Consider the following 13096-nt stretch of genomic DNA (forward strand, 5'->3'; position numbering starts at 1 on the left):
ATTGTGCAGGTCTGTTCTGCCAACTACAGAAAACGTTTGGTTGAGGTTATTGTTGCCAAATGAAGGTCAACCAGTTATAAAATCCAAGGGTTCACATACTTTTTCCACCCAGCACTGTGAATGTTTACACGGTGTGTTCAATAAAGACATGACAATGTATAATTGTTTATGTGTTATCAGTTTAAGCACATTGTGTTTGTCTATTGTAGTGACTTAAAATGTTATCTGATCTTTATCTATGACAAATTTATGCAGAAATCCATGTAATGCCAAAGGGTTCACATACTTTTTCTTGCCACTGTAGGTATGACAATTCTGCTTGGGATAATGACTTTCACACAGATAAAGTGTTCATACCCGTCACTTCTCTTGTAGAGATATCCCGCTTTCTCTGTGCCATAATGTTTATTGCCTTGCAGCTGGTGCATGCTGTAGAATGTCTGCTTGCTCAAAGAGTCCTGGGTTTGACAAAGAGATGGAGGTCATTTACACGATTCCCTACCACGTCGTCCATTATTTTCTATAATGTACAGAGGGTCACCATTTATCCCTTTACAAGCGTTTCGCTACACCTACAATAACATCTGCATGTGACCAATAAACATTTATTTGATTTGACATATTCCACATTAACATATCATGACTCAAGTTTCAATATCTAGATCCTGTGACTCAAGCAGTGAGGAACACGGAAAGCAGAAATGTGATGTCACAAACAAGACAGATTAACGTATGCATGCAAGTACAGTAGTAGCTGAGTGTTCGGTCAGGCAGACAATCTCTTCTTGTCAAATACCACTAAGATCAGCCATAACATCATAACACATACTAATAAACAAAAGTTTCTAAAAAGGGTGATTCATAAAAAGTACAAATAGCCCTTGAATGTAAAACATTTAGCTTGTTGCACAAGGACTGAATAGAACCACCGCAGGTGTACAGTGCATTCGAAGAATTCAAACCTGATGACATTTTGTTACATTACAGCTTTATTCTAAAATTGATAAAATAAAATAAAAAAAACAGGTTTTTAGAAATGTTTGCAAATTTATTCATTTTTAATTTACAAAAAAATTGAAATACCTTATTTACATAAGTATTCAGACCATTTGCTATGAGACTCAAAATTGGGCTCAGGGGCATCCCTGTTTCCATTGATAATCCTTGAGATGTTTCTACAACTTGATTGGAGTCTACCTGTGGTAAATTCAATTGATTGGACATGATTTTGAAAAGGTACACACCAGTCTATATAAGGTCCCACAGTTGACAGTGCATGTCAGATCAAAAACCATGCCATAAGGTCAAAGGAATTGTCCATAGCGCTCCGAGACAGGATTGTGTCAAGGCACAATAATAGCCTTACTAGCCTTGTGATAAAGGGTACCGAAATAATTCTGCAGCATTGAAGGTCCCTAAAAACACAGTGGCCTCCATCATTCTTAAATTAAAGAAGTTTGGAACCACCAAGAGTTTTCCTAGAGCTGCGCAATTGGGGGAGAAGGTGGTCCCCACAACAGACCTCCAGAGTTCCTCTGTGGAGATAGGAGAAACTTCCAGAAGGACAACCATCTCCGCAGCACTCCACCAATCAGGCCTTTATGGTAGAGTGCCCACAGACGGAAGCCACTCCTCAGTAGGCATATGACAGGCACATGACACCCCACTTGGAGTTTGCCAAAAGGCACCTAAAGGACTCTCAGACCATTAGAAACAAGATTCTCTGGTCTGATAAAAGCCAGATTGAATTGTTTGGCACGTCTGGAGGGAAACTGGCACAATCCCTACTGTGAAGCATGTTGGTAGCGTCATGTTGTGGGGATGGTTTTTAAGAGGCAGGGACTGGGAGACTAGTCAGGATCGAGGGAAAGATGAACAGAGCAAAGTACAGAGATCCTTGATAAAAACCTGATACCAGAGCACTCAGGACCTCAGACTGGTTCACCTTTCAACAGGACAACGACCCTAAGCATACAGCCAAGACAACGCAGGAGTGGCGTTGGTACAAGCCTCTGAATGTCCTTGAGTGGCCGTGCCAGAGCCCAGACTTGAACATCTCTGGAGAGACCTGAAAATAGCTTTGCAGCGACACTCCACATCCAACCTGACAGAGCTTGAGAGGATCTGCAGAGAAGAATGTGAGAACCTCCCCAAATACAGGTGTGCCAAGCTTGTAGCGTCATACCCAAGAAGACTAGAGTCTGTAATCGCTGCCAAATGTGTAAAGGGTCTGAATATCTATGTAATGTCTTACTTCCGTTTTTATTTTTTATACATATACAAAAGTTTCTAAACACCTGTTTTTGCTTTGTCAATAAGGGGTATTGTGTGTAGATGAGGGGGGAAAATACAATCATACATTTTAGAGTAAGGCTACTACGTAACAAAATGAGGGAAAAGTCAAGTGGTCTGAATACTTTCAGAATGCACTGCATTTCCAGGTTTTTGGTTATAAATGTATTTTTTATCATATGCAAGTACTGTACATATCAAGTAAATCAAATTCAACGTATTCTCCTTGACTGGACGACTTGCAGGATTGAAATAAAACCACAATGTTAATACTTTATATAATGAATTACAATATCCACATTTAGTGAGATAATACTCAACACATATGAGCATGGAAGATAAAAATGCTTTACTCAAGAAACATTTAAAAATATATATATACTCTTAAACAACCTCAAATGTTACATTTTTTTTTTTTACATTGACAGGCACATTTAGAATTTCAATCAAACCTGTATGTATGGTGTGTGTGTGCCCTCACCTCTTTGAGCTCAGGCTGCAGTGAGGGCCGGAGCTGGTCTCTCAGAGAGCAGAGTTGTCTCTTCTCCTCGTCCTGTCTGTGTTTGATCTGGACAGAGACAGAGCACATTCAATAATACCCTCACCATCACCTCCCAATACACACACACCAGACCTCCCATACACACACACACACACACTCCACCCACCCCTCACATCCTTTCCCCCCAAACACATTCCAGGTCACACAAATTGATTGTGTGAATGGCTGCTTTAAGACAATCTCAGCATTGCAGAAATGTTGAGAATAAAAATCTTCCTTTAATACCCAATGGTTGTGAAAATGTATTGCTTAAACATATCCAAACGTTACAGTTCTACAGCAGTGTTTAGGGGGTAGGAGCAAGGGGTAGGGGGGGTAAACATGTGTAAGTCCTCATAGCCCTTCACCGTGCAGGATAGGATAGTCATAAACAGAGCACGTTTGGTCATCTACTGCCTCACTATAATCTACATGAACAACCATTGTGCAGTGTCTACTCTGATGAATTTGATCCAGTTGGTTGTTGATCAAAGGGCTGTACTGTCTGTGTGAGCTGTAGGGTGGGGAGAGTGTTCAGAATGCAGATGCCCTGCTTCAGTCACATGTGCAAGTTTTCTGCCCATAGGGCAGCTGTGAATGGCTCTTTGAATAGAGCTGTAGCGGTTTGAGGCTAACTGAGCTGATTATCTCCATCTACTCTAAATGTGAGAACAGGGCTAACAGCGTGGGCTGTTTATCTCAATAGAATGTTAATGGAACCCAACAGCTGGGAGAGAGGACAGTCGCTGACTACTGATGTGAGGGGGAAAACAATTAACAGTTCAGATTACATTTATTATATGGTTTCTGGAGAGATTCCTTACAATTGTTCAAGTTGGGCTTGTAGCAAAACCTAAATCAATCAGTTGTGTGGGGGATGGTTGCAACAGAAAAGCAAAACTGCAGTTGATTGCAAATGGCTCATTCTGAGACTGCAGTAGGTGGTGTTTGTAGTGAACATCACTTTTGGAAGTTGCCATTTGATCGAACACCAGAATGTGCAGGGCTCATCTGTGAAAGAGACCGTGGTCTCAACATACTCCCTGCTTAAATAAAGGTTAAATAAAATGAAATCAGACACACATACATTGTGGAATGCCACTCACAGTGCCCAGCGCTCCTGTGAGCTCGTCAATATACTGCTTGAGCTTCTCTGTGGCCACCAGGCACTCCTGAAAGAAACTGACAAAAGGAAATATCAGTTTATTGCTGCATTGTGTGTGTATGTGTGAGTGTGTGTGGGAATGAGTGAGTGAGTGTTTGGATGTGTTGCAGGATGGGCTAGCATGTTTCCCGATTCTGGTCACATATGATGGAGCATGGGAGAGTCAGTCACAGGGGATATTGTATTTAACATCTAACTGATGTGTTTGGCACACGCAATTGAAGCTCTACTGAAAGATGAAAATGAGTTCTACAATAGGCTGCTTCTCATCTGGTTATCTGTATATGATTATGCCATCATAATAATAATAATATAATATATGCCATTTAGCAGACGCTTTTATCCAAAGCGACTTACAGTCATGTGTGCATACATTCTACGTATGGGTGGTCCCGGGGATCGAACCCACTACCCTGGCGTTACAAGCGCCATGCTCTACCAACTGAGCTACAGAAGGACCACTGTTCATCATACCGCTACTGCATGACCCTCGGGCATATCTAAAACCATTATGTCAACTCATTTCGCAGGCACTTATCTTGTTCAAAAGCATTTTTTAATAAATCACACTTTACTCAAAATAATGCATCAATACATCTATCAATCCTCTGGAGTCCAAGCCTGAATTTCACCAATAGGTTTTATTATATCATAATCTAGATAATCCATAAGTGTTAAGTATTTTATAAAACACTTAGCGCTATAGCACAGTAATACCGTATGTGGGACGGACATTATTTACATATTTCAATAAGATATCAAGTCATATGCTTTAAAGAGTTATTGTATTTTTCAGGAAAGCAGATCATTAGGCAATAGCTTTTTTTCAATGTACTTACAGTACAGTATACAATCACTCCACTCTCCCCATTATTTTTACCTCCTAAGGTTCTCCTTTTACTCAATAAACCTCAGAGCAATTTCTCCCCCTAACTTTTAATTAGACAGAGACCAAACACATTGCCTTACTTGCACTGGGAGTGATAGTGCTTGATGAGATTCTGAAGCAGGTCGACACCTTTCTTCGTCTTGATTTCGTTCACTTTGATGAGGTACTACAAGAAACAGAGGAGAAGCAAACGTTTTTATGGTTGAGTTACTCATCCATTGAATAAGCCAATGTGTCTGTCAAGCAGTCGTTAAGACAGAGAAACTACAGATTCCAATGGAAGACCTTGGAGCTATTCAGAAAGGTTTCATATCTGAAACTCTATGTCATTACGGGATAAGAGGTCAAACCCTGAGGTAACACCCCATTCTCAGTAGGCACAAATGTTGGCCAAAGCTTTAAGCCAAAACTGTTAATCAGATGTCAAAACTTTGAGACTCCCCCCATATAATTTCAATAAGAACCCCTCTATACAGTAGATCCCGCTCACCTCACACATCTGTAGCTGGAACATCCTGCGCTCCTTCTCCATCTCCTCTGCAATCTCTCCCCCGCTCACCTCTGTGCGCACCATGCCGTACTGCTTGGCTAGCTCCCGCTTCTCCTTTTCGATCTTGGTGCTGAGTGATAATAGTAGTTCCTCGCAGGTCAGTCAAAGAGATAAAACACACTGGTACCGCTCATTACGGTTGGTTGATTCATACAGTTGAGAGAATTGGACAAAATGCTATTCTAAACTCAGCAAAAAAAGAAACGTGTGTGTCAACAAACTTAACATGTGTAAATATTTGTATGAACATAACAAGATTCAACAACTGAGACATAAACTGAAAACCTTCCACAGACATGTGACAAACATAAATAGAATGTGTCCCTGAACAAAGGGGGGAGTCAAAATCAAAAGTAACAGTCAGTATCTGGTGTGGCCACCAGCTGCATTAAGTACTGCAGTGCTTAAACCCTTTACAATGAAGATCTGTGAAGTTATTTGGATTTTTATGAAATATCTTTGAAAGACAGGTTCCTGAAAAAAAGGACGTTTCTTTTTTCGTGTGATATTGATAAGAAATACTGATTATATTTCACATGAGAAATAGTACTACTATTAATGCAAAAATTAATGCAAAAATCATATGAATGGTAAATCATTATGTAAGGATCAGGGAGGAGCTTCTTAGTATGACTTGTAAATGGTGCTGGGCTGTCATCTGATTTTTTCAATATGGTATTGTTGTCATATGATGTTTTTGTGGTCATTTACATCGAAAATCACAAGATTGGATTCAGGCCTTGGGGAAAACGAGACTGTGGGGAGCTTGAACAGGAATGGCTTGTAATAAAAGCATATAGAGAATCATTCAAATGATGCACGGCTCAACCACTGTTTCCAGTACAGGGGATGTGAATGTGGTGTCAAGGGCAGCTGTACCTCTGACCCAGTTAGTAGGAACAGGAACACAGACGAATCAAAACCCACCATGGACAAATTGCCCCACTGAAAACAGCCCCACAGATTACAGTAATTCAAAGCTGGTTGCTATGACACTTAAAACCTTATTTAAATAGGAACAGATCCATTTTGTCTTGTTGGTGGAAAGTGTGAGGATATAACTTCTGTCTCTTGGACCAAATTTGTGACATGAACAATAACTCTTGCACCACAAATCAAAACAATATCCTCTAGCCCATTGGCCTGGCAATAAACCAGCCTGTTATTTCTACTTAATTAAAACAGCTATACAGAATTTTAAAAAATACAGCATTATTTCAGTTGACTGTCGGACGTATGATTGCAATGCATTGTTTTGATATTGAGCAAATGCATCATTTGGCACCGGTGCAGAAAATGTAAAAGCCAGGTAAAATCATTGTTCCCTCACCAGGACCATTTAGCTGTTGGGCAGATGTACACTCACAATTTATTTTCGTAGTCCCTCCATGCTTTGTCAAATGGCTTTTTCAAATCCTGACGGAGAAGAGAACAGAAATGTTGCATTATTTTAGAGTGGTCATCACAAATAAGCAATACGACAATGATATTTGAGCGAGGCAAGATCAGCTATTTGACATTTTAGACATACCCCTTTGACCTCTTTCAGGTCTCCTTTTACTAGAGAGTCCAGGAAGAAGTTGATGTTGTGCAGCATGCTCTTTAACTAATGGGAAGACACACTCAGTTCACGTCCAGTTGTGGTGGGTTACAATACGCACAATGTCAGACTGTTACTGAGGAGCTTTGAAGTAGACACAACAGAAACAAATTCTAATTGATTATTCAAGTTTGAGAGTTTTTTTATTTTTACACAAAAGAGGTTTACGTCAGAACTTTGAATGAGACAAAGTATCACAGATATCACAGAGAGCTGAAATAAAAAGCGACGCACATTATCTGCCAAGTTAGTTCTCTTCTCGCTTAATGAGATGTCTGACTTTAAAATATTTTTTATATATATATTTTATATATATATATATATATATATATATATATATATATATATATATATATATATATATATATATATATATATATATATACACACTCGAAAGCAATCTCTCTCACCAAGTTTTTTATTGGCGTCAACAGCTCTTTGGAAAATTCAGCAAACTTAGTGAAGGCAGAGGCCACTTCCTTCTCTCCATTTGAGTGAAAATTCACAACCAGTTTCTCCATGGAACTGATGTACAGCTCCAGATGGGAGATATGGTCTATAAGGGGGAAAGGGACAATACGTTTAGCACACATACATAACAGCAGATGACAGTTTTCACTAGATCAGTGTTAATAGGCTCACATGATTCCTACATGTTACTCTATGTAATGGCTACCATTTGTGCTATAGATCTTGGATAATAGGTGCTATTATGTGTGCTGCAAATCAGATAGAATAATAGGCACAATTGGCACTTGTTTTGCACTGTTCTCCAGTTCAATTAAATGTACCAAACAAAATGACCTGCTGTGGGTTTTCTTCATTATGATTGTGTTTTACCTTGACCTGAAGCATGCTTGGCTTTAGCAGCTTTCTTCATTTTCTGCAACACTGTTCTGTCACAGTCCAAAGCCTGTAAAACATATACAAAACAATTTAGGGCGTGGCCAGAATTGTATGTTATGTTTCTGAAAACAGTTCTAAATATATGTTTTATGAGTAGTACATGACCCTAGCATGGCAACAAATGAATTCTTAGTGGATTTAATGGGCTTTCTCTATTCTGATTGGTTCTCAACCAAACTAGGCTAAACTGACAGTGAAGTTGTCCAATGTGGTGAATTTTCATGTATTTAGTAACTGTATCAAAATATCATTATAAATAGTATTGTAAAAATTCATACCGGTATGTGTATCCATACTTGTACACCTTGAGGGGCGGTTTCCCGGATAGATATTAATATTAGTTTGAGACTGAAAATAACACTTTAAAAAGCGACATTCTCCGTTGAACTTGCTTATTAGTCCAGGACTTGGCTTTATTCTGTGTCTGGGAAACGGCCCCCACAAGTATAGTGCACGATTTTGGTAATTAAGCCCCTTTTTTACTTACCCATAGTCAGATGAGCTCATGGATACCATGTTTATGTCTCTGCATGCTTTGAAGGAAGTTGAAGGTAGTTTCACGAGCCATTGCTAACTACCATTTGCGCAATGACTGGAAGTCTACCTGAACAGCTAGCATGCTCATGAAACCACCTTCATCTTCCTTCAAAGCATGCAGAGACAAAGCCAAAAATGGGCTTACTTGCCAAAATCTTAAAATAAGACATCACCCAGCCCTACAAGAATTCACTGCTCTTTTCCCCTTTTAACCATGCATTTCACCATATATAAGCCCAACAATAAACCAGCACAGCTAATCTTAAAACGTTGTTCTTTGATGTGCATGGCTTGATGATTGATCCATAAAAGTGGTGGCTTGCGCAGAGGCTTGTGAATAGAAGGCTATGGTCAATGAAACGTGTTTCCACCGTTGCTTTTCTGCTCTACACAGAAAAATTACAACCAATAAAAATTTTAAAAAGCAATTCATGTCATAGCCTAATTCAGAAAAACAAAAACAAAGACTGTATAAGACAAAAACATGCACTAAGAATGTGACATAGTATGGTGTGTGTAGTATGTTATTGTTTAAGGTAAAACAATTCACCCAAAGACATATTTTTGAGTCTGATACATCATGTTGTGGCAGCAGTTATAACACATACAGTAGAAACTCTTAATACCAAAATTATGTGCCATCATGCAAATTTAATGAACATCATATTCATATGGTTGAACAAAATCTGTTAATTTAAAAGCTCTCACTGTTACATAACACTAGCCTAATTATGCTTTCTTAAATGGAGCATATGCTAAAAATCTATGTTCATGTCCGTAATATAGGCCCCTCTTCACACTCGTGCACACACAAATACACAGAGAGCGAGAAATGTGTGATGTGAAGAGCACTGGGGGTTTGGTGTGACCTTGCAAAGAATGCCCCTATCACTGCTATTCATCACAAGGCAATTTTGGAGCACATAAGCGTGCAAGGCAGGATAAATGGTAGTTGGGAGTTTTTAACAACGAGGTATGCGAATGTGGCTGGCGGTGTGGAAAGATATTTATAAAGCCTCATTTACACCTGGTGCTAACATAAGTCCTTTGTCCTGATCTTATCGTTGCATCTTCACATGGTAGTAAAAAGCGTCTCATCTGTCCAATGTGTCCGCATTGTGACCAGATATCCTGGTCCCTCCCTTTATGCAAATTATTCGACTGCTACTCCTTCAAAATAACATTTAATTAATTATTTTAAGAAACATAAGTCAATGGTGTCACCTGATAATGACTTTAGAAGGTGGAGTAATGATGATTTAAATGATTTCACTGTTCAGGTCTGTCTATACTCCGGAGGTGGTCTGAAAGTTCTGATCAAAATCAGATCACAATGAGTCTTTTAATCATATATACTTGTCAAACAATGTGGGCACAAGCAGAACGTGGACACAATCAGGAAAAAGGATACATGTTAGACCAAGGTATAGACGGGGCTTAACATTTTTTTTAAAGGTAGCCAAGTGGACAATTTGAATCAAATTGTATTAGTCACATGAACCGAATACAACCTTACAGTGAAATGCTTACTTTACGAGCCCCTAACCAACAATGCAGTTAAAAAGCAAATTTACATAAGAATAAGAAATAAAAGTAACAAGTAATTAAAGAGCAGCAGTTAAATAACAATAGTGAGACTGTATACAGCGGGGTACCGGTACAGAGTCAATGTGCGAGGGCACCGGTTCGTTGAGGTAATATGTACATGTAGGTAGAGTTATTAACTTCTTGGATATAGGGGGCGCTATTTAAATTTTTGGATGAAAAACGTTCCCGTTTTAAACAAGATACTTTGTCACGAAAAGATGCTCGACTATGCATATAATTGACAGCATTGGAAAGAAATTTATTCTGGTTGTAGTTGAATTGAACAGTATAAAACAAAATCACAATGGAGAAATACTCATTGAAATCACTAAGAATGTATGCGTTGCCACCCTAGTATCACTCACTACTCATGAAGCAAATGTAGAACTTTCGTTATTACACAGTGAGACAAAGACTTTTGGAGGATGGTCTGGTGTCAAGAAGGGCAACAAAGAAGCCACTTCTCTCCAGGAAAAACATCAGGGACAGACGGATAGACTTATACTTCAGTATTCCATAGTAAAATCTGACAAAAATATCTAAAGACACTGAAGCAGCAAGCTTTGTGGAAATGAATGTGTCATTCTCAAAACTTTTGGCCACAACTGTATATAGCCTGTCTTTTTACTGTTGTTTAATTTCTTTACTTACCGAATACCTTCTTTGCACTATTGGTTAGAGACTATGAGAAAGCATTTCACTGTAAGATCTACTACACCTGTTGTATTCAGGGCACGTGACAAATAAACTTTGATTTGATTAAAGCTTTGAAATTGTTGCATGTTGGGTTTATTTTTGTTCAATGTATAAACAAAATTTAATTATTTGATTTATTGTAAAATAACTTTCGCATAGCATGTTTGTCATGTTAGTATTCCATTTTTTACTAACTTCTGTGTTAACTTAAAACATCAAGACAAATACACTGTGTATACAAAAGTATGTGGACACCCCTTCAAATTAGTGGATTCGGCTACTTCAGCCACACTGTGTATAAATTCGAGCACACAGCCATGCAATCTCCATAGACACACATTGGCAGTAGAATGCCCTTACTGAACAGTGACTTTTAAAGTAGCACCATCATAGGATGACACCTTTCCAACAAGTCAGTTCGTCACATTTCTGTCCTGCTAGAGCTACCCCAGTCAACTGTAAGTGCTGGTCTTGTAAAGTGGAAATGTCTAGGAGCATTAATGGCTCAGCCATGAAGTGGTAGGCCACACAAGCCCACAGGTCGGGACTGCCGAGTGTTGAGCGCGTAGCAATCATCTGTCCTCGGTTGCGACACTCACTACAGAGTTCCAAACTGCCTCTGAAAGCAACGGCAGCACAAGAACTGTTCGCCAGGAGCTTCATGTAATGGGTTTCCATGGCCAAGCAGCCACACACAAGCCTAAGATCACCATGCGCAATGCCAAGCATTGGCTAGAGTGGTGTGAAGCTCACCACCCTTGGACTCTTAAGCAATGGAAATGCGTTCTCTGGAGTGATGAATCACGCTTCACCATCTGGCAGTCCAGTGAACATAAGTCGGTGCCTGCATCCGTAGCAGTTTGTATGAATTTGACTGGTTACATACAATGCATGGTGTCATATCTTTAGTATCCTTAACGTAATGACATGCTATTTTATCTAATCGATTACCTAATATTTAATTGATTCCACAATTGAATTAAATCATGCAACAATTAACTCATTATTAACCTGGGGCACCACAGAGAAGTTTATTTAAGTAGTTCAGTCTTCCGAATTAACTCTTAGAAAGACTGTCATGTTGAGTGGGTTTCATTTGGTGAGCTCGTGAAGGACAGGAAATTACGTAAGTCTGAAACGAGAATGCCGACAACAGCCGAAGCATCTATTCTAAGAGAACATTTCTGAATGGTGCTCTGAAGAAGCCGATCTAAAGATCTCTTACATTTCAGTCATCAATCAGTCTTTACCAGTCTCATCTGAACATTGTAAAATTATTGGTTATCTGCATGAACCCTAGTGTCTATAATGAATCAACAACGTACAAATTGGCTTATTTATTTATTTACATTCATTATTGACATGCTAACACTTTGCACATGAACGGCCGCTCATTCGAGAATAATTTAAATGTATACAGTGGGGCGAACAAGTATTTGATACACTGCCGATTTGGCAGGTTTTCCTACTTACAAAGCATGTAGAAGTCTGTCATTTTTATCATAGGTACACTTTAACTGCGAGAGACGGAATCTAAAACAAAAATGTATGATTTTTAAGTAATTCATTTGCATTTTAGGCGACAGAGCCTGGGCTCGAACCCAGAGTCTCTGGTGGCACAGCTAGCCCTGAGATGCAGTGCCCTAGACCACTGCGCCACCCGGGAGGCCCACCAGAGTTTATTTGTCAAGTGCACAGGATACAACAGGTGTAAACAGTACAGTGTAGGTCTTCAACATCGCAGAAATAATAGTTAAATAAAATAAATACTAGAAATAAAGAGTACACTTGAAAATAAAATAAAAACAGAAGAATATATACAATAAGAGTCACAAGTATGGACACCTACTCATTCAAGGGTTTTTCTTTGTTTTTACATTTTTAGAATGTAGAATAATAGTGAAGACATCAAAACTATGAAGGTAGGGTGATTGTGGAGACCAGTTAATCTGACACAGCACTCCATCACTCTCCTTCTTGGTCAAATAGCCCTTAGCCTGAAAGGGCATTTTGCGACATAGTCCCACTAAGCCCAAACCTAATGGTATGGCGTATATTTGCAGAATGCTGTGGTAGCCATGATGGTTAAGTGTGCCTTGAAATCTAAATAAATCGCAGACAGATGAGATGTGTCTGTTACTTGAATTCTGAAGCATTTATTTGAGCTGCAATTTCTGAGGCTGTTAACTCTAATGAACTTGTCCTCTGCAGCAGAGGTAATTCTCGGTCTTCCTGTGCTGTGGCGGTCCTCATCAGAGACAATTTCAGCATAGCGCTTGATGGCTATTGCGACTACACTGACATTTTCATTATTGACTGACCTTCATGTCTTA

General features: G+C 39.2%; 1 protein-coding gene across 2 annotated transcripts in view; it reads right to left on the bottom strand.

The window, feature by feature from the left end:
* The window catches only part of unm_sa1614 (un-named sa1614), a 102677-nt gene that overhangs the window by 83962 nt on the left and 5619 nt on the right, over nt 1-13096 (bottom strand). For both annotated transcript variants that reach the window (XM_046319913.1, XM_046319914.1), the window contains exons 2-10: nt 7878-7950; nt 7448-7593; nt 6969-7043; nt 6804-6853; nt 5378-5507; nt 4968-5053; nt 3940-4015; nt 2774-2860; nt 358-458 (exon numbers count right to left, since the gene is read on the bottom strand). In XM_046319913.1, the coding sequence (XP_046175869.1) occupies nt 358-458; nt 2774-2860; nt 3940-4015; nt 4968-5053; nt 5378-5507; nt 6804-6853; nt 6969-7043; nt 7448-7593; nt 7878-7950 (824 nt within the window). The remainder of the gene's footprint in view (nt 1-357; nt 459-2773; nt 2861-3939; nt 4016-4967; nt 5054-5377; nt 5508-6803; nt 6854-6968; nt 7044-7447; nt 7594-7877; nt 7951-13096) is intronic.

This window comes from Oncorhynchus gorbuscha, linkage group LG21 (assembly GCF_021184085.1).
Source record: "Oncorhynchus gorbuscha isolate QuinsamMale2020 ecotype Even-year linkage group LG21, OgorEven_v1.0, whole genome shotgun sequence".
NCBI lineage: Eukaryota > Metazoa > Chordata > Actinopteri > Salmoniformes > Salmonidae > Oncorhynchus > Oncorhynchus gorbuscha.